The 21,593-nt window shown below is 46.0% G+C and overlaps 1 protein-coding gene across 2 annotated transcripts in view; it reads right to left on the reverse strand.

The window, feature by feature from the left end:
• LOC137434006 (tomoregulin-1-like) overlaps positions 1-21,593 on the reverse strand; it is a 188,322-nt gene that overhangs the window by 72,873 nt on the left and 93,856 nt on the right. For both annotated transcript variants that reach the window (XM_068126590.2, XM_068126589.2), the window contains exon 3: positions 7,699-7,828. In XM_068126590.2, coding sequence (XP_067982691.1) covers positions 7,699-7,828 — 130 coding nt within the window. The remainder of the gene's footprint in view (positions 1-7,698; positions 7,829-21,593) is intronic.

A 21,593-nucleotide genomic window follows, 5' to 3' on the forward strand; every position in this document is an offset into this window, starting at 1 on the left:
TCTTGACTTGGGTTTACTTTCTTAACTCAGTATATCAATCTGGTGAGTTTCTTTTACACTTTGGTGATTTATGTGTTAAAAGAACCATGTCACTGATTGTCTGTCGCAGCAAGAAGTCAACAACAGGATTATATCACAGGTGGCGTGGCAAAATGTACGGACAGGTGCATTTGATGATTGGCTTCACAGTCGGGTAGACAAGGGTTGTTGCGTTCTGTATTAGTGGAAAACAACTGCTGCACGTCTCCAAAAGTTATTGCCGCTTCCTCTGGAGATGGTCCGTCAACTCGACAATGCTGTTTGTCATGGAGTGGTGGCTTTACGAAATTACGGCATGAAACAGCGTGCTATTGCTCGGCAGTATGGCATCACTCAAGGTCAGGTGTCAAAGATCCTGAAACAAAATGCTCAGAGGGGTGTCCGTACTCCAATACCGAGGCCAGGACGTCCCCGCAGAACCACAAGGAGGGATGATCGCCAGCTGCACTGGTTAGTCCGCAATGGCCGTACCAAGTCAGTTAATCGGCTTAGGTCTGAGTGGCAGCAACTGACAAATGTGCCTGTATCCAGAAGGCTCGTCAACCAACGACTGGTTCAAGCAGGCTATCGTGTCAGGCGTCCCCTGAGAAAGCCACGCCTGACCAGACAACACCGCCAGCGCCGATTGCAGTGGGCCAGAGAGCACCGTCAATGGCAGCCAGGACACTGGAATCACGTGATCTTCAGTGACAAGTCTAGATTTCTGGTCTATCGTCAAGATGGCCGCGTCCGAGTGTGCAGACAAGTGCATGAAGCCTACAACAAAGATTGTATAGTGCCAAGAGTCCAAACTGGAGGTGGTAGGGTGACCGTTTGGGCTGCTTTTCATGCAGGGGGCAAAACTGACCTGGTTGTTCTGAATGGAAACCTGAACCAGTTCAAGTACAGGGCCATTCTGGAAGAAACATTGCTTCCATTTGCTCGTGCAGCCTTTCGAGGAAACATTGTCTTCCAAGATGACAATGCACGGCCTCATCGTGCTCGCATGATCCAACACTTTCTTGCTGACCATGGTGTAGAGCATATGGAGTGGCCTGCCATGTCCCCGGATATGAATCCGATAGAGAACTTGTGGGCAGAATTAACGCGTCAAATTGACCACTTGGACCAGCAGCCGACCTCTGTGCGTGAATTGCAGCAGGCTATTGTCACTGCATGGCAAGCGATTCCTGTCCAAACCTTGGCAAATCTCGTGAACAGCATGCCTCAACGTGTACGTGCTCTCCTGAATGCTCATGGGGGTTACATGAAGTACTGAACTGTAATTTTACTTTCCGTAATCCCAGTCGTAATTTAAGTTTTGTTTTTGTTAAAAAAAAATTTGGTTAATGTGCAAAATAAAGAGATACTTCTGCAAAACGTACAGAAATTTAACACAGTACTGTCCGTGAATTGAGTTCGATATCAGTTTACATCACTTTGAAGGATCAATTTATTTGTTTCGAAATGTCAAATGTGGTTTTATGTCAAATTGTCTTTCGAAATGTCAAATTCGAAATGTTTCTTTTAAAGGTCACATTAACAAAATCTAGAATAATTTCAACATAATTCCAATGAACTTTTGGTTCTAAGACATCTTGAAAAGTAAGTTCACCCCCACAAAAAAAATATTCCATATTAAATTCCAAGTCTGTAGATACATAGTCTGCGAGTATTTCCATTCCCAGTGAAAATCAGGGTAGATATATATATATATATACCCCATATATATACATATATATTGTTGCGGATATAAGGACTGTATATTTTTTTGATTGTGTGCTTTATTATTATTATTATTGTTTATTCTGCGCCCCCTGCCTCCGGAGCTGTGTAAAGGTGAAAGGGCATCCCATAATTAGTCCACAAGCATACACGTCAGCCAAATAATAGAATACCCCTGTTTGATAGTTATCTCTTATTCTGTGTTTTAGGGTAAGGCTGTGTCTCCCATTAATTGAAGTACTCCATTGCACCAGTGAAAGAGAATAGATCCCCTTTCATTCCCATCCCCAAAATCTCCATTTCCTTTCACATCCCCTTTCGTCATTGCCAAGCCTCGATTGCCAATTACATCCCCTCTCGTCATTGCCAAGCCTCGATTGCCAATTACCTCCCCTCCAAAACCACCATTGAACATGTGCTCGGGTCGGGGAAGAGGGGCGTGCCCGCCCGTCGTCATCAAGGGCGGAGCGAGAGGGTCGCGTGACCAACCAGGGCCGAGGTGAGCACACCGATGGGCGTGTCCTGAAGGCCGGCGGCTTGATCGCTGGAGGCGCTATAAAGGCGCGCGCGCAAGAAGCGTGGTGGTGGTCAGTGGTTGCGTTGGTTGCGGTGAGGAGTCGGTGGTGAGGAGTGAGTGGACCAAGCAAGTGTGGTCAGTGGTTGCGTTGGTTGCGTTAGTGGTGGTCAGTGGTTGCGTTGGTTGCGGTGAGGAGTCGGTGGTGAGGAGTGAGTGGACCAAGAAAGAGTTGAGGGTTTGGACCAGATGAGTCAGACAAGTCCTGGGAAAGCAGCGGAGGCCACAGCAGCAACAACACCCAACAGCCACTTGGGGCCTGGACGGCGGTTTTGAGCAAGGCCGTGAAGGAACGGCGGCTGCTAAACGCGCCGATCGTGCTGCAGGACCCCCTTGGACCTTCCTCTCCCTCCAGCCATCCACCTCCTGCCTTTCCACCCTTCTTGTGTACGTGAGTTTGTTTTGTTTGTTCTGTCCCTGGGTTAATTAAGTCTGTATAAGCTAGTATTTGCACTGTGTCACCTGCGTCTTATGTGTTGTAAATAAACGTGACTGCTTTCTTTTTGCTTGTGTGTACAATAAATCCAATTACTCTTCTGTCCGTCTTCTCGTTTTATTCCTTTTCCTCTTTGCATTTCGTCGTTTTAGAGTTTTCCAGATTGGGCAGCTGCGGTGCGATACGGCCAAAGTTCTGGGTGAATCGGGTGAGTCGGGGAACAACTGTTCGGTCGCGGAGCCTTCGCTCGGCAAAGTAACATCTAAACCGCGATCAGTAACAATATATATATATATATATATATATATATATATATATACAACAACAACACAACAGGCATTTTAAGGCCATTTTCCCTGCTAGAATGGGGGTTAGCCGTATACAGTGCATTCAGAAAGTATTCAGACCCCTTCACTTTTTTCACATTTTGTTATGTTGCAGCCTTATGCTGAAATCGTTTAAATTCATTTTTTCCCTCATCAATCTACACTCAATACCCCATAATGACAAAGAGAAAACAGGATTTTAGAAAGTTTTGCAAATTTATTTAAAAAAAAAAAAAATGAAATATCACATTGACATAATTATTAAGACCCTTAACTGTCACACTTGAAATTTAGCTGAAGTGCCTCTCCTTTCTCTTGATCATCTTTGAGATGTTTCTACACCTTGATTGGAGTCAACCTGTGGTAAATTCAATTGATTGGACATGATTTGGAAAGGCACACACCTGTCTATATAAGGTCTCACAGCTGACAATGCATATCAGAGCAAAAACCAAGCCATGAGGTCGAAGGAACTGCCTGCAGAGCTCAGAGACAGGATTGTATCGAGGCACAGATCTTGGGAAGCCGACAAAAAAAATCTCTGCTGCATTTAAGGTTCCCAAGAGCACAGTGGCCTCCATAATTCTTAAATGGAAGAAGTTTGGAACAACCAGGACTCTTCCTAGAGCTGGCCGCCCGGCCAAACTGAGCAATCGGGGGGAGAAGGGCCTTGGTAAGAGAGGTGACCAAGAACCCGATGGTCACTCGGGCTGAGCACCAGAGATCCTGTGTGGCGATGGGAGAAACTTCCAAAAGGACAACCATCACTGCAACACTCCACCGATCTGGGCTTTATGGCAGTGGCCAGACGGAAGCCTCTCCTCTGTGAAAGACACATGAAAGCCCACAGAATCTTGTTTCTCACAGTCTGAGAGTCCTTTCGGTGCTTTTTTGGAAACTCCAAGCGGGCTTTCATTTTGTTGTTCTGGTTGTTCCAAACTTCTTCCATTTAAGAATTATGGAGGCCACTGTGCTCTTGGGAACCTTAAATGCAGCAGAGATTTTTTTGTAGGCTTCCTCAGATCTGTGCCTCGACACAATCCTGTCTCTGAGCTCTGCAGGCAGTTCCTTCGACTTCATGGCTTGGTTTTTTTCTCTGATATGCATTGTCAGCTGTGAGACCTTATATAGACAGGTGTGTGCCTTTCCAAAACATGTCCAATCAATTGAATTTACCACAGGTGGACTCCAATCAAGGTGTAGAAACATCTCAAAGATAATCAAGAGCAATGGGAGGCACCTGAGCTAAATTTAAAGTGTCATAGCAAAGGGTCTGAATACTTATGTAAATGTGATATTTCAGTTTTTTCTTTTTAATAAATTTGCAAAAGTTTCTAAAATCCTGTTTTCTCTTTGTCATTATGAGGTATTGAGTGTAGGTTGATGAGGGAAAAAATGAATTTAAACGATTTCAACATGAGGCTGCAACATAACAAAATGTGAAAAAGTGAAGGGGTCTGAATACTTTCTGAATGCACTGTGTATGTATATATACTAGCTGAATGCACCCGGCGTTGCCCGGGTTCTTTTTGAATGAATTTAATCTTCTGTACTAAAAAGGAATAAAACGCGGCCTTTCGAGGCAGCGGAGTTTGACTATCCGGCCGTGGCCGCATTTCGTTCATTTACTACTATAATTCAGCTTTTACCTCGCGGCTGCAGAAAATTGACAACTATAATTCAGCTCAACTTTGAATTGCGAAATGGGCCTAGCCCGGCCGAGGCGGCCTCGACCGGCCTCACCACCGAGCCTATAACCTTCCCGGGGCCCGTCGTGACATTTTTTGTTTCAGAGGTTTCCTCCTATCTTTCACTGTTCAGGAGATTAGAGCGTGCAGACAAACAAACAAACAAACAAACAAAAACGTTATTATATATATATAGATAGATATTATATATATATATATATATATATATATATATATATATATATATATATATATATATATATATATATATATATATATATGTATATATATATATATAGATATATATATATATATATATATAGACAATGAATGAAAAACAAAACAAACCTTGAAAAAAAAATCGTGTCTTTTAACAAAGACAGCTGTGACCAATAGCTCTCTTAGTTGTCACAGCTGTTTGCAACTAGGAATACAATTAAACGGTTTCTTTACAGGTTTGCAGCATAGCTAAACCAGCGTTACCATTAGGGCTGCAGGGCCTCCTGAAGCCTGTATTTCCAGAGTTTTTTATTTATTTATTTTTACAGGATCTAAGGCTTGTGGTGGAGCTGCCACACACACATGGACATATAGAAGACGACAACATAGGACTGTCAGATGAGTCAAACACAGCCTCGGTGCCTTGGTGGAAGTGTCGTCACTTCCTGGGGCACTCTGGGTACCAGCCACGCCACAACAATGGCGCCGCATTTCTCACCGCAGTCAGCGGAGCATTTCCTTTGGAATTCCCCCCTCTCCATGCACGCCAAACTCCTGGGGATTGACCGTGCTCTTGTCCTTTTAAATACTGAATGTCAAGCAAGTAAGCAGCACGTACCATTTTTTAAGTGTTTGGAACGACTCAGCCATGATTTGAACTGCTGGCCCCCCAGACTCGGAGCGGTTGCTCTAGCCATTATATTACGCCAGCGAGACTCTTTTTGAAACAGCATCACAATTGATTGAAACAGCCTTCTAGTTTTTTCATTTTTTATATAATTGACACCAGAACAAACCAATCTAAATTAGAGGAAAGACTCCTCTATATTATATAAATGCGAAAATCCTCAACAAATTTGTCCATTTAAGATTATTTTGTATACAGTGTCAAGGCTCATGGAGGAGCTAGAACATAGAATGCATCCAGATGTAACAGAATGAAAAGAACAGCAGAAAGAGAGGGGGAGGGGGGAATTTGGGACACAAAATGGAAGGAGACTTGGAGAAATAATGGATGTGGGGAAGTATAGGTGTAATCGGGCTGCAGATTGAGCATGAAAATGAGGGTGAAGTGGCAACTAGCTTCCTACCAGCTAATTTTGATATTTTTATAAAGTATGGGCCCTGACTACTTCACACACCAAAAGTACCCAGAATCCCCTTGGGGGAACATGTTCAAGTGACGTCATCAAGACGACCTCCATTTTTATTAAGTTTTTGTATTTTATTTTTACATTGAGGGTCCCTGAGTCCTGATCTGTAATAAAATGATACGAGCATCTGATTTAAATATTCTATTTAATAATATTAATATTTAATAATATTTAAATAATAAATTAATTTAAATGCATGCATTACAAATGTATGCATGCATGCAATGCATTTAAATTAATTTAATAATTTAATTTCAATATTTAAATAATATTTAAATAATATTTAAATTAAACGCAGCTGATGCATTAAGATCAATTTCTTGGGTATTCGGGTATTCAGTTGTTGGTTGTAAATTTTCTATGTCTGCGAATAATACTAACTGCACGGTGAAGTATTTGGGAATCATTTTTGTAATCAGAACCATTGTAAGCACATTCTTACGAACTTCTGCTGGCTTCATATTCGCTGCTGTAAGTTTTATTCCTTTCTTTTTATTCTCTGGTTCTCCACAAATGAAAGTGTTCATCCCAGGAAAAGGCTGATGTTTTTTCTCTTGGCAGTAAAACTACTCTATAAACGGTTAGGTACCACGTCAGCACCTGTACACAATGCCAAACTTTACAATTTTGGCAGCCATTTTGATGACGTCATTTTAGCATGTTCTGCCAGAGGTATTCTGGGTATTTTTGGTTTGTGAACTAGTCAAGGCCCCTACTTTATAAAAATACCAAAAGTAGCTGGTATGAAGCTAGTTGCCAGTTCCGCCATTTTTAAGGCACTTTTTGACAATAATCTGCAATAAGGGGAGGACACATGGGGTGAACAAGATCGATACATTCCCAAATTCAATCACAGAAGTGGAAGGAGAAGCTGGAAACACAGAAAGAGGTGCATGGCCTTGGGGAGGGTCAATGGGGGTAGGAAAGAAAGGTCATGGTTGTGGATGGGGGATAACCTGAGATGTTGGTGAAAATCTGTCTTAGATCTCTGGAGGGAAGAATTAGATTGAAGAGACTGAGGAAGTTGGTTCCACAGGGAGGGAAAAAGAGGAACAAAAGAGGGGAGGTGAGCAGCGAGTCCAGATTTTGGGAGTTTCACCAGAAGGGGGTTACTGGCAGACTGAGTGTGCCCTGAACAAATCTTGCTGGGGTGGGGGGGGGGGGGCGGGAGAGGGGGAGAGAGGGTGGTGGCATGAAAATAGCAGAGTGTGCAAGACCAGAAAGGAGGTGGAAGAAGGCAGAGAGACTACTGACATGTCTGTGTTGAGAAAGTGAAAGGCCCAGAAACTCAGCTTCATCGTGGGAGATTCCAATAATTCCCGGCAAGAGCAGTACTCCCTCAAGCTGCGGATGAAGGCCTTGTATGTAGATAAAAGTTTGGATGTGCCAACTCAAGACTTTGCACGACGGAGGACGGACAGTCGTCGATTGGCTTTGGAGGCCAATTGATGGAGATTGATGGACTTAGAAAGATGAACGTACAACGAAAAGTTTATGATGAGTGCAAAAGCGACAGATAGTGTTGTTTAATGCAAATGTCTTATTTGAGCCAACTTACCGGCATAGCATGACCCGTCCGTAGCTAAGCGGATATCCTGCTGCAGTTTACAGGCGGCTTGACGAAGGAAGCACTCATTCTGAAACGTTTCCCCATTGGAGCCGCATACTAAGTTGTACTCATATGGACACTGTGGAAGATGAAGAAAGGGGCCAGGGATGGAGAGTGCGTAAGTAATTGAAGGAATCTTTGATAGCAGGTTAACATCCTCATCATAAATCAGCATTGACCATGATACCGCAACCCGTACAAGCACACATAGGCCAAGGCCGGTGAGGTCCATGGTAAGTTTTCACTTTGCACTTGCTCTTTGATGTGCCAGTTTTGCGCTTACTCAAGGGATCCATAATGCTTGAGCAAAATAGGGATCTAGGTACTCAGGGCTGTGAAAGACAATCCGCCTTGTGAATTATATGAGCAATTTGCCATTTTGGTGGCTCGCCAGCAATAAATATTATTATTTCATCGGGAGGAAAAGATAAATTACTATGTTATATATGTGCTGAGTAGATCCAACATATGAAGCAATTGCTGAGTGCAATGATTAAATATACAATAAGCAAAGCCTCAGTAGCTCAGTTTTACAGAACAAGAAAACCTGGACAATCTTAGACCAAGAGCGGCTTCAGAGATGAGATATTTAGGCCTAGTCAAATACGTGGATGCCTTGAGGTGAGCTAATTCCCAGTGGTACAGCCTAATCACACAAAGCGTAGTGACTAATGATAGGCCGACCACACATGGGTGAGTTTTAAACAATGCTCTCATTGCCCAAGGCAGAGAAAACTTTAGGATGAACTCTGTGAATAAAGTCCAGGCCTAACTGCACATGACACACAGCAGATGGACACTGTGGGGTGCCCTGTTGTTGTAATAGAGGGCTGCTCGGTGGACAAAAGGCCGAGATGGCGGATGCTCTGACGTGACCTGGCCAAAGAGGTCATCCTCCTCACAAATGCACCCTGTTGGCTGCTGGTGAACGTCTAACTCATTGCATCCAGAAAAACACACACACACACATGCATTGGCAAACCCAATGAAGAAACAATTGTTTTTCACCTTGCAATCATGCTCAACCAGCCAGTGTTCAATTAAGAACAATTGTTAATAATGACTAAGTTGTTCAAAATAACGCTTTGTCCATTCCAGCATTCATTGTCTTCAGTGCAAAAGCTCTTTCCAGCCAAAACATGAGATGCTAAATAAGGATTCCCATTTTTTCAAAATCAAAGATTTTGCTGGAGACAATTGCAGAGACGAGTTATTATCACAATGGCTGTTTCCATGACACTGTGCATTTACACTCCCAAGATGAAATAGAGGGAGAGCTAATGGACCTGCTACTCAAGAATGTTTGTCCACATATTGAATTAAAATGTAAAGCATGGATTTTGTGGTTGCTGCTTTTTGAAGTCACTTTTCTCAAGTGGACATCATTCCCTGCTTGATTCAGCAATTTCTAATCAGAGTTAAAACTCCATTATATACCTACCTGACAAATGGGATGCTTTATCCTGGCAGATGAAGTGAATCCCCAAGTACAGGTTTTATTAATAATTATCTTTTCCTGCTATTTGTAAGGGAAGCTCGAGGCAATTTTTTTGGGATTGAATGTGAAATTATGGATTAAGAGATTAATCGTTATTGAAATAAAAAAACTTGATGTCAATAAAATTGGACCACTCCTCCCACAACCACCCACACACCCAGACCCCCTTTTCCTCCCCCCCCCCCCCCAAACCCGAACATATGGCAAGATTACATCGGAGACTATAGAGTTGATGGAATACCTTACCCCGTGCAATCAATGTTTAAGTATATATACAGTACCATGACCATACATACAGTACCATACAGTACCATATATATATATATATATATATATATATATATATATATATATATATACACACACAAGTTCAAAACACACCTGGTCACAAGTGTGCCTCACTGACCGGGTCCTCAGTCGACGTCCTCAGCATCATTCCGTTTCGGCCCTTCAACCTCGATATGGTCAGCCAAGGTGGGTCAGCAGGGGCACATACACCTCCACATGCAGCAACTACACCTGGATGCGTACATACCCCCACCCCCAGCCAGAGCGAACACAGACGACAACAACAAAATCGCCTCCACTTCCATATATATATAGTGTTGTGGTTTTGGAATAAAGGTTAATTCCCCCTCGTAGGTAGATGCACCACAACATGAAGCCTCGCGATAGTTCAGTTATTTCTTAGTGAATGTAAGCGTGGTCCTTTCCTGTGTTTAGTTTTGCGTTGAGTAGGCCAGTGAGCTTAGGTGTTCTTTTGGCACTAGCATGCCACGTGGCAGGCCTGAACAAGTCTACCGAGGCCAAAGGGAGGCGCTGCAGGAGGGAGTGGCCAGTAAGGAACGAGCCGCCAATCAGGGCTTGAGGGGAGTGGCTAACCACGGCAACGGGAGGCGGAGCCTGGAACATTCGGGTAAGGTCGGGGCGGAGCCATATAACCCTGCTCCGAGCCCCCCACCTCAGTTTGGGTCGAGAAGGCAGTTGAGTTGAGTTGAGAAGAGGTGAGACGAGTTCTCAGTCAGAGTCGTGTGCACCTCAGTCAGAGCCGGAGAGTATCGTGAGTTCAAGTGTTGAGTTTCAGTTCCCTGTGAGAGTGAGTTGAGTTGAGCTTGAGCATGCACGAGAACCATGCCGCAGAACGAGTGCGTTGAATTGCGGTTATCGAGATTGTGCACGAACTTTCCCCGTGCCCTGCGCTCTGCGCTGTATTAATCGCGCGCCCGAGAGGACGACCCGTGCCGGGCCACAGACGCGCGATCTCCTCCTGCCTGCCTTCGCCTGCATATGTGCTATAAACATCGGAGAGCCAAGCCGGGCGAGCTGCCCCGGAGCGACTGACAGCGAAGCACGCTTGGCGCGCGAACTTCTGCTCTTCTTTTCCCCGTGTGAGTGATGTATTTTGGTGGCTTTGTCTGGGAAATAAGTTAACATTGTTAAGCATCTGCTCTGTGTCCCCTTTCCTTCTGCAAATCATTGTACATTGTGTAAATAATAATAAATAGTCTTATTCCTCTGATTTGACCGTTCCTGTCCCTTCCATCCATTGGCTTTGCATGGTACGAATAGAACCGCTCGAATCGGGTTCCATAAAAGTAACAGCACGAGTCACGTGATACGCATACCGCTCGGGCGTACTCGATTAAGCGTGGCTTGTGCGAGGTTCGGTCCCCGCTTTCGTGGCAGCGTGGGTTAAAGGTACGTGTGAAGTTGTCCCAATACCCTTTTTCACGCTTGCTCCGGAAGTGGCGATTCGGCCTCGCGGACCCGAAGACCCAGGGGAAAAAAAGGGGTTTAATCCCCCCCTTTGTAATGGGAACGGGCTTCGGGAGATCCGCAACAATATGTATATATATATAATTATATATATATATATATATATATATATATATATATATATATATATATATATATATATATATATATATATATATATATATATATATATGCATATGCAGAGCTATACTTAAATTTAAATAAAATAAAGATTTTAAAGGTCATATAAAAAAATTCTGTGGGATTACTGCCGTTCATGCAGTGTCTTGTACACCACCATATTTAATATGTCGAAGTACTGCAAGACTGGGGGTTTTTGGAAGAGGTAAGATGTCAATTTGTATTCTAGTGTTCAAGTCTATAATTAAATTTTAATGAAACGAAAAAGGTAAAAGTCGTATAAAAAAATGAATTACGGAAGTTTACCACTGTTGACGCAGTGTCTTTTACGCCACCAAAGGTGGACGGAGGTTATGTTTTCTCCCCTGTCTGTTTGTCTGTTGGTTTGCCTGTGGGAAGGATATCACAAAAAGTTGTGGACAGGTTCGGACGAAATTTGGTGGACAGGTAAAGTGTTTGATGAGGACGAATTGATTAAATTTTGGTGAAGATCTGGATCTGGATCCAGAAACTTGAATTCTTAAAGCGATTATTTGCCATTGGGAGATAGGCCTAAAACGATATAGCAGGATAGCTCAAAAAGTTTTTGATGGATTCGGAAAAAACTTGGTGGACAGGTTGGCTGTGTATGACAAGGAAGAATTGATTAGATTTTTGTGAATATCTGAATCCGGATCCGTATATGAGAATTTTTTATTTTGTTAAGTGATTCTTCACCATTGAGGGAAGCCTGGTTTTTGCTTAACAGTTAAAGTGGCTGGCTTAATATCTGAGAGTCTTGAGTTCGAGCCTCTGCCGTGCTGTTGAAATAACACCAGGTGGGTTGACTCAGGCTGTCATCCTTCCAAGGTCGGAAAAATGAGTACCAGCGTACTGGTAAAAGGGCACTGCACCAATGGCACACTGCACCATGCTACCACAAATGATGCAACGGGTAGCCACAGGCTACATATTGTTGCGGATATGAGATTGGCATCCATCCATATCCGCTTGTAAATATTCCCCTATTTCCTCAGTACTTCCCAACTATCCCCAATTCCCTAGTCCCATTTTCTGTAAACAACACTCTGTAGACCCGACCTTCCCCTATTTCCCCCATTAAATGTCGCATCCAGGTCCACCGCATCTCACGTAGACAACTATAGGACATCTTGCTAGTTATTCTTAGTCTATGTCAGTTAAGGACTCGTTTCCATTAATTCTGACTCTTCGTTGCACCAGAATGTGATTGTATGGCACCGTTAGGAAATTTAGGACCTCCCAATACCTCCCCGCAGCTCTTCCTCACGGTTCAGCAACAACAACAACAACAACAGCAACAACAACGGCGGCGGCGCGGGGAGTGCGCGTCCTCACTCCGGCTTGGTTAGCCGCCATCGAACATGTGCTCCGACGGGGTTACCACGTAGGGGCTCGCTGTCAGCTCCTCGTCAAGGGCGGAGCCCGGTAACCCCCCCGCACCCAATAGAAGCGGCGGACCGATTCCATCTGGGGCGGAGCCAACGAGCCGAGGGCGTGTCACTCCCCGCTGAGCATGCGCAGGAAGAGGGAGGTGACGTCAGATGCGCCCTCAGCTTGGAGAGAGAAGACGCCACCTCCGAGCGCGGCAATACCTCCCCGCATCTCTGGACTGGACCGAGCTGTATCCTGTCCCTGAGCCAAGGTGCACCTTGTGCTATCGACTGCCTGTCCTTCCCTGCCATCAATCCCTGTGTAAGTCAGTCTTGTTCCGTTTGTCTGTGGTCTGTCGGGGATAAGATAAGACTGTGTCTAAGTGCCCATCTTTTCTGTGCTTTACCTCTTACCTTGTAATCTACCCCTTTTCTGCATCACCAATTATATCCTCCTCCGGAGGTCTTGAGAACTGTACCCCTTGTGTCGTTCCATTTATCCCAGCCGTTGTGTCCTTTCCTTCATTGATTTAGCATAGCGCGATTTGGCCAACTTTCGAGTGTAATCGGGTAAACTGTGCGAACACGGCGGCCATTCCGCTCGGCCCATCATAACATCTTAATCAGCCGTGTCCATAACAATTGGTGTCGGGAAGTGGGATTGGACCCGAAGCGCGCTTCACGCGCTCGAAATTATTAACGGCGAAATTTGATTTTGTTTTACAAAAATTAAAACCCGAATTTTGAAAGTCGCGCTATGGCAGATCAAGACGGCTGGGTTCCGGTAGAGGAGAGTGAGGCAGGGTCGATCCAGGACCAAATTGAGGGACATGAGGAGAGCGAAGCAGTGAGGGCGGCAGGTTCGCAAAATGGCGCCTCGCACATTGCTACGGCGGCCGCACCCGCTGCACAAGTGGGAGGGATGGCCCAAATGCAGGCCCTCATGGAGCAATTTATGGTACAAATGCAGGCGTCCCTCAACCTGCAGAAGGACGATATGAGGGCTAATAGTGAGCAAATGAGGGCTGATAGTGAGCAATTGGGTGAGCGATTGGAGGGCCAAATGGGGGTAATGAGGGACGAAGCGAGGGGTACCGGTGAGGCGTTAGACAATGGGATAAAAGAGGTAAAGAATGGGTTAATGGGGGTAGAAAACAGAATGGCTGCTCAAGAGAATCAAATAGAAGGGGTGAAACATGGGTTAACGGGGGTAGAAAACAGAATGGCCGCTCAAGAGAATCAAATGGAAGGGATGCAAAAGGGGTTAGAGGGGTTAGAAAACAGTATGGAAGGCAAATGGAGGGACATGAGGGACCAAGCGGAAAGGGAAGTTTAAAAAATGGGGCAGCAGATAGAGGGGGTCAGAATGGGGGTAGAAACTAAATTGGATGCTCACAGGGAGGAAATGGAGCAGATGAGGGTGGCATCTGGGCAGGAGATGCAAGTGATGGGAGAGGAGATCAGAAGAGGTGTGAGTGAGGAGGTCGGAGGAGTGCGCGAGGAGGTGAGGCACTGTAAGGAGCGCATGGAGAAGGAGGTGAGAAAGGGGACTGTAAAATTGCAAGGTGGTATAGAGGAGTTGATGCTGGGAGTAGAACAACTGACAGTGGGACAAAAGGAGTTGGGGGACCAGGTAAAGAAGAACACAGCGGTAATAGAGGGTTTAAAATCGACACAGAAGGAGATGAAAAAGGACGTAGGGGTAATTAAAAAAGAGTGTCAGACGGTACATGAGGACCTGACGAGGAAAATGAACAAGGTGGTAGAGGTGATGGAGGTTAAAGAGCGGGAGGTGCGGGAGCACATAGAAAAAAATAAGGTGGAGTTAGAGGAAGAACTTAAGGGGGCGCACGAGGAGATGAAGGAGGTGAAGCAGAAATTAGAAGAAGTGGAAGAAGGGGTGAGCGAAATTAAGAAGCGACGGAGAGAGGATAAGAAAGAGATAAAGGAGGAAGTAAAAGAATTGGTCCAAAGTCTGTGTTCGGATCGTGATGATGTGCTCATTAACCGGATGAGGGATTCGCAGGTGATGGAGGAGAAGCGAAGAGAAAGAGGACCCGGTGTAAGTGGTGACCAATATGGTCGTGCGTATGATGCGCCAGGTGATTTAATAAGCTTGGGGGTCGAGATAGACCCGGATGTTCGTGAGAGGCCGAGAGTGAGGTGTATGGCTGGTCCGGAGGGTATGGAACGAGGGTGCGAGCGAGAGGGTCCGGTGATGGGAGAGGTGCGAGGTGTGAGTGAGCAAGGTTGTGGTGGTGTGGAATGGGTAGCGGGTTGCGGAAGTGTGACCCATGCATCGACACCAACAGGGGTAGTTTTTAGAGGGACAGGGGAGGCACGGGAGCCCCTTGGGGGTAATGTACTGTGGGGGCCCGGCCGGTTCGGCCCCGCGCTGACCCCGCAAGGGGCGACGCACGGGGTCCGGCAGGCGGGCAACGACTCGCATACGAGGTGGTCCCACAAGGTCCCACTCGCGCCGTATGACGGTGGGTAAGGGTGGCATCCCTGCCACCCTTCCCATGGGGGGCAAATGCGCACTAGCTTATGGGGTTGATGGCAGTGAAAACTAGCCCGGGTGGGTTAGGATATCGTGTGTAGGGATCTAGCGAAGATGACATTAGGTAACGTTAAGGTTAGATAGTGACTGATACCTGTAGTGGGGACGCAGGTAGATTAGCGTGGATGATAATGACGAGGGAGCGCAATAGTTTAAAGGGACGACTGGGAAGCGCAAGTTTCAGAGGGGAGTAGTTAGATGAGATGATGCTGTGTGAGAACTGGACAGGTGTGTGGAGCAGTGTATGAGTAGTGAGTGTTGTGGATCAGCGCGAATGCGCTTGGGGAGAGAAGGGTGCAGGTGGCACCAGGTGTGAGAGCACAGGTGTGCAAGTACAGGTGTGTGGAATACCTGGAGTAAGTGGTACGGAGTGGTGTGCATGGTGCGAAGGTGTGGATGGGGGAAGAGTGGACCCCTTTTCACGAGTACCCGGGGAGGGTAGTGTAAAGAATAGGTAGAGGGTATAGGTAAATTGTGGTTGGATATTGGCATTTGTGGTGCGGTTGCAGAATGGTATTGTGGATGGGTGCATTAGTGTTGTGGAAATGGCTGGGCGTGTAGCGTGTTAGTGTGTGTAGTTGGTTTGGGCACTCCACCACTGTGAGGATGTCGGCCAGGTGAGGCCGCAGGTGGGCTCTGGGAGCCGTTAGTGTCAGTGGGTGCTTGAGGATCCCGGGTGTGGATCGGGCAGCCCGTGCCAGAGAGGGAACTGAGGGGGTGAGAGTGTGAGAGGGTCTTCCCCAGTTAGTTAGGTTAGGATGAGGAGCAGGTAAGCTCGGGTGGCAACTACGGTGGTGGAGGTGTGCAGGTGGGTAGACCTGCTGGGAGAGCTACACGTCACAGCCCAGAAATTGTGCGAGGGCACCGAGTGATGAATCGGGGGAGTGAGACCCCAAATTGAGAAGCACCACAGTTTGGTCAATGGGAATTGGTTTTTAGAACCCATAGTGTAAGTTGGCCAATGGATTGGCAGGGAAAGACCCCGGGTAATGTAAAGTTGTTAAAGTCATTTAGGAAATAGTTAGGATTGATGAACCTGTCGCACCATACGCAGCCACTTACCTGGGGTGATGATGATGACTCCACACCTGTGTTTTCTTTGTTCTGTGTTGCAGGAAATGAGAATTGCTGTTTGGATTTGTGAGACGCATCATGACGTGGATGAGACATTGGGGTGATTCCATCTCTCCCTCCTTAGGAGGGACTGATGATGAATTGGTGATGGCAAATTTTGATGTTGAGTTGGAGATGGCAAATTTTGATGAGAGTTGGAAATGGCAAATTTGATTGGTTAGGAGGGAGAGAAGACGAATTTGGTTTATGGGAGGAACGGGGAAGACAGTAGGGACGTTTGTTGATGTGTAAAGTAGATGTTTATGGGTAGTGTTGTGTTTTGTGGATAAAGTAAGGGGTAAGGGAGGGGCAATGTAGGTTACCTGGTGGGGGGGGGGGGCGTACGGTAGGAACGTACCTGTCTCACCTGGTTCCCATGTGCCCCTAGTGTGCATTACCTAATATTGCGTGCACTTTTGCGCCCTTACCACCTTACTCACTTGTCTTTTCTTTTGTCTCCCACCTCCGAGGATCTGGCTTTGGGGCAGAGAGAGAGGAGAGAGAGGTGCTGGCTCCGCAGTTGTGGGCCTGTACTTTCGCTGCTTGCTGCCTGGATCGATCCACCATATGGACCGCAATTTTTGTGGCCGCCCACAATGGACCGCAGTTCTTTTGCGGGCAAGCACCACCCGTTGATGGACCTGGGTCAACGTGGCACCTATGCCATACAGGTGAACCACTTTTAGTTGGCCCCCCTGACAGCCACAATTCAGAAATGGACGCGGTTGGCGCCTTTCTTTATTCCTCAAGAAGCCCGAAGGCCAAGAGAAGGCAAGACCAGCGGCAGAACATCGGCCGGCTGCGACACCACCGGTGACTATGAACACTTTATTGGTGCACCGGATGGTGCTGACTGTACATGATGGGGTGGTGCTTTTGGTGCTTGGGTGGGGTGCTCTGCACATTATTAAAGGCCGTAAGGCCACAGAGCACTCGTGGGTTGGTGTATCGATGCTGGCATGCGTGCTCTCTCTCTATGCATAACATCTGCATGTGTTCCTCAAAGAACAGGTCCTGGATCGTAGTGTAAATATCAGTCTTGTGTAAATAATGCTCCCTACCGGCTGTATGTTTAGTTTGAGGATTCTTTCCGCGATTCGGTTATCCAGTGGGTGTGTTTCTGTGAGGAGAAGGGTGCAACGTCGCAGGGGGACATATTTACTCATTTGTGAACATCTGTAAAACTGTCGCACTCAGGGTTGAGTTAATAGTAGAGGGAACTACATCTGAGTGCCACACTAACGTAGGTAAAAATTTATCGGGTCGGGACGCCCCGAGGTAGAGAAGGGTGCAATGTTGCGGATATGAGATTGGCATCCATCCATATCCGCTTGTAAATATTCCCCTATTTCCTCAGTACTTCCCAACTATCCCCAATTCCCCATTCCCTAGTCCCATTTTCTGTAAACAACACTCTGTAGACCCGACCTTCCCCTATTTCCCCCATTAAATGTCGCATCCAGGTCCACCGCATCTCACGTAGACAACTATAGGACATCTTGCTAGTTATTCTTAGTCTATGTCAGTTAAGGACTCGTTTCCATTAATTCTGACTCTTCGTTGCACCAGAATGTGATTGTATGGCACCGTTAGGAAGTTTAGGACCTCCCAATACCTCCCCGCAGCTCTTCCTCACGGTTCAGCAACAACAACAACAACAGCAACAACAATGGCGGCGGCGCGGGGAGTGCGCGTCCTCACTCCGGCTTGGTTAGCCGCCATCGAACATGTGCTCCGACGGGGTTACCACGTAGGGGCTCGCTGTCAGCTCCTCGTCAAGGGCGGAGCCCGGTAACCCCCCCGCACCCAATAGAAGCGGCGGACCGATTCCATCTGGGGCGGAGCCAACCAGCCGAGGGCGTGTCACTCCCCGCTGAGCATGCGCAGGAAGAGGGAGGTGACGTCAGATGCGCCCTCAGCTTGGAGAGAGAAGACGCCACCTCCGAGCGCGGCAATACCTCCCCGCATCTCTGGACTGGACCGAGCTGTATCCTGTCCCTGAGCCAAGGTGCACCTTGTGCTATCGACTGCCTGTCCTTCCCTGCCATCAATCCCTGTGTAAGTCAGTCTTGTTCCGTTTGTCTGTGGTCTGTCGGGGATAAGATAAGACTGTGTCTAAGTGCCCATCTTTTCTGTGCTTTACCTCTTACCTTGTAATCTACCCCTTTTCTGCATCACCAATTATATCCTCCTCCGGAGGTCTTGAGAACTGTACCCCTTGTGTCGTTCCATTTATCCCAGCCGTTGTGTCCTTTCCTTCATTGATTTAGCATAGCGCGATTTGGCCAACGTTCGAGTGTAATCGGGTAAACTGTGCGAACACGGCGGCCATTCCGCTCGGCCCATCATAACATCTTCATCAGCCGTGTCCGTAACAATATAAAGCCATACAACCATTTAGAGATGGGGCCAAAAAATGATACAGTATATAGCATGATGCTGTATTTCAAAACATTGTGGACGAGTTATGACAAAACGAGGTAGCTGAGTTAGTTAGGTGACAAGAACAAGCCGATTCAATCCCCCTACCCCACTACTTCTAGAACCCCACTACTACCCATCTAACTCAATTTCAAAACGATCTACTGTTTCTGCTCTCACTTCATTTGGAGTGAGACCACACCTTTTAAACTGTGCACCCTTGGCCTGCTCTGTTTCCATTCTGCTGAAAAAATATTCTGCACTTATTTTGTGTATACCCTTCATTTTCTTAAAAATCTCTGAGATTCCCTTGCAATTGCCTCCTTTCTAATATAAAAGGTCCAGTCTCATTCAACATCTCATAGCTTCGTTTAACTAGGCCCAGGATCAATCTAGTAGCTCAATAACTCTAACCCCTCATTAACTCTATGTTGTACCCTCTCTATGGCAGCTGGCTCCTTCTTCAGATGTGGTGACCAAAATTGAAGACTATTTTATATGAGGCCACACTAAATTCTATATATAGTGTTCACATGACCTCTTTTCATTTCAAATGTATCCCCCTGTGAATACAACCTAAAACCCTTTTAGTGTTACCTATGACTATACCTGGCATCTTGCATCGGAGTGGCGACCCATCCACGATTGTACTCCTTAGCCGATTAAACTGCTTCAGCAGCTCCTATGCGCCACACGGTGTGAAAAGAATAGTTGTTATCATTATTATTATTATAACTATCTGTCATTGTGCTGTCTGCATACCTCCTACATCAATTACCATTACCAAATCCTTCTCCTGTGTGACACGTTCAAAGACTGCCTCTTGAATTAGGTGATGTCTATTTTCATTGTTCTTACCCATTCCTTACATTTCCTTGTACTAGGGCATTGCCCGTACTATATCTATATCTAAAATTATATCCCCCCCCCTCTATTTACATGAAATGGTTTGGTCCAAAGCGAACGGCTTGCGAGTACGGTGACAATCCCCCCCCTCTATTTACATGCAATGGTTTGGTCCAAAGCGAACGGCTTCCGGAGTTTGGTAAAGAAATCGCCATCGCGTGCACAAACGCGCAGGAAAGCGAATGAATCGCAAATTCGGTTTTATTAGTTTTAAAACATAGTTTAACACCAACATAGTTTGCAAACGTGAAATAAATGAATACGCTCTCAAATGTGCCATCCGAGGCAGAGTGTGTCCTCCACGTTCGGCACACGCGATCGTTCGCTGCTCTCTGATTGGTTGAATCGTTTTTTGGACATAGCTCGGTAAGTAATTGTCCGATTAATATGAAACCTTGAAAAGGCACATCCTCGGGTCCCCAGCAATATACCTGGCAAGTTAAAAGTATATCGGACCCGTGGTTGTCGAGAAACAGCGGTCACAGACAAACAGACGTACAGACGTACAAACGTACAGACAGAGATTACTGGAATTATAGATAGACTAGGGCATTGCCCGTACTATATCTATATCTAAAATTATATCCCCCCCCCCCTCTATTTACATGAAATGGTTTGGTCCAAAGCGAACGGCTTGCGAGTACGGTGACAATCCCCCCCCCTCTATTTACATGCAATGGTTTGGTCCAAAGCGAACGGCTTCCGGAGTTTGGTAAAGAAATCGCCATCGCGTGCACAAACGCGCAGGAAAGCGAATGAATCGCAAATTCGGTTTTATTAGTTTTAAAACATAGTTTAACGCCAACATAGTTTGCAAACGTGAAATAAATGAATACGCTCTCAAATGTGCCATCCGAGGCAGAGTGTGTCCTCCACGTTCGGCACACGCGATCGTTCGCTGCTCTCTGATTGGTTGAATCGTTTTTTGGACATAGCTCGGTAAGTAATTGTCCGATTAATATGAAACCTTGAAAAGGCACATCCTCGGGTCCCCAGCAATATACCTGGCAAGTTAAAAGTATATCGGACCCGTGGTTGTCGAGAAACAGCGGTCACAGACAAACAGACGTACAGACGTACAGACGTACAGACGTACAAACGTACAAACGTACAGAGATTACTGGAATTATAGATAGATGAAACTGCATCTGACAATCTTCGCCCAATCCATTAAAGTATCCAGACTGTTCTGAATCTGATCACCCCATCGTTGCTGTCCACCTTACCTCCAAACTTTGTGTCATCTGCAAATTTGGAAAGCTTACCATTTACGCGATTCCATTATTAAGCGGCTGATGAATTTAGGACCATTTTTCATATATCACGTAAATGTTCGTTATTACGTGGCTGCGGGCAAATCACCCGGCCGTCAATCCATGCCGACTGAACTCGTCTGATATGGGCCGCAGGGTACTGGGCGTGTGCGGACAAATGCCAAACACGCGGCAGGCAACCTGAGGATTCTGTCAGCCTCCGGTTCTTTGGCAGCTATCTTCGTATGTATGTGTATCAAATGTATGTGTATCGTATAATACAGTAGCTATTTTTGCTAAAGGTGAAATTGAAGGTGGTTGAGTGATACGAGAATGGTGAATGAGCAGTGGATTCGTGCAAATGCTTATGAAATCAAAGCGAGTGCTCGGAGTGTTACATCATTAACTGCAACGAAAGTAGGTCGTTCGCAATCGGGCATCATGGAGAAGATGGAATGCTTGCTTGATGAAACCTCTCAATAACTGGAAACTCTGAATAACTGGAAACACTCAATAACTGCAACCCCTCAATAATGGGAACTCCTCAATAACTGGAAACTCTGAATAACTGGAAACTCTCAATAACTGCAAGCCCTCAATAATGGGAACCCCTCAATAACTGGAAACACTCAATAACTGCAACCCCTCAGTAATGGGAACTCCTCAATAACTGGAAACTCTGAATAACTGGAAGCCCTCAATAATGGGAACCCCTCAATAACTGGAAACACTCAATAACTGCAAGCCCTCAATAATGGGAACCCCTCAATAACTGGAAACACTCAATAACTGCAACCCCTCAATAA

The sequence above is a fragment of the Myxine glutinosa genome, chromosome 10, assembly GCF_964187855.1.
Source record: "Myxine glutinosa chromosome 10, kmMyxGlut1.1, whole genome shotgun sequence".
NCBI lineage: Eukaryota > Metazoa > Chordata > Myxini > Myxiniformes > Myxinidae > Myxine > Myxine glutinosa.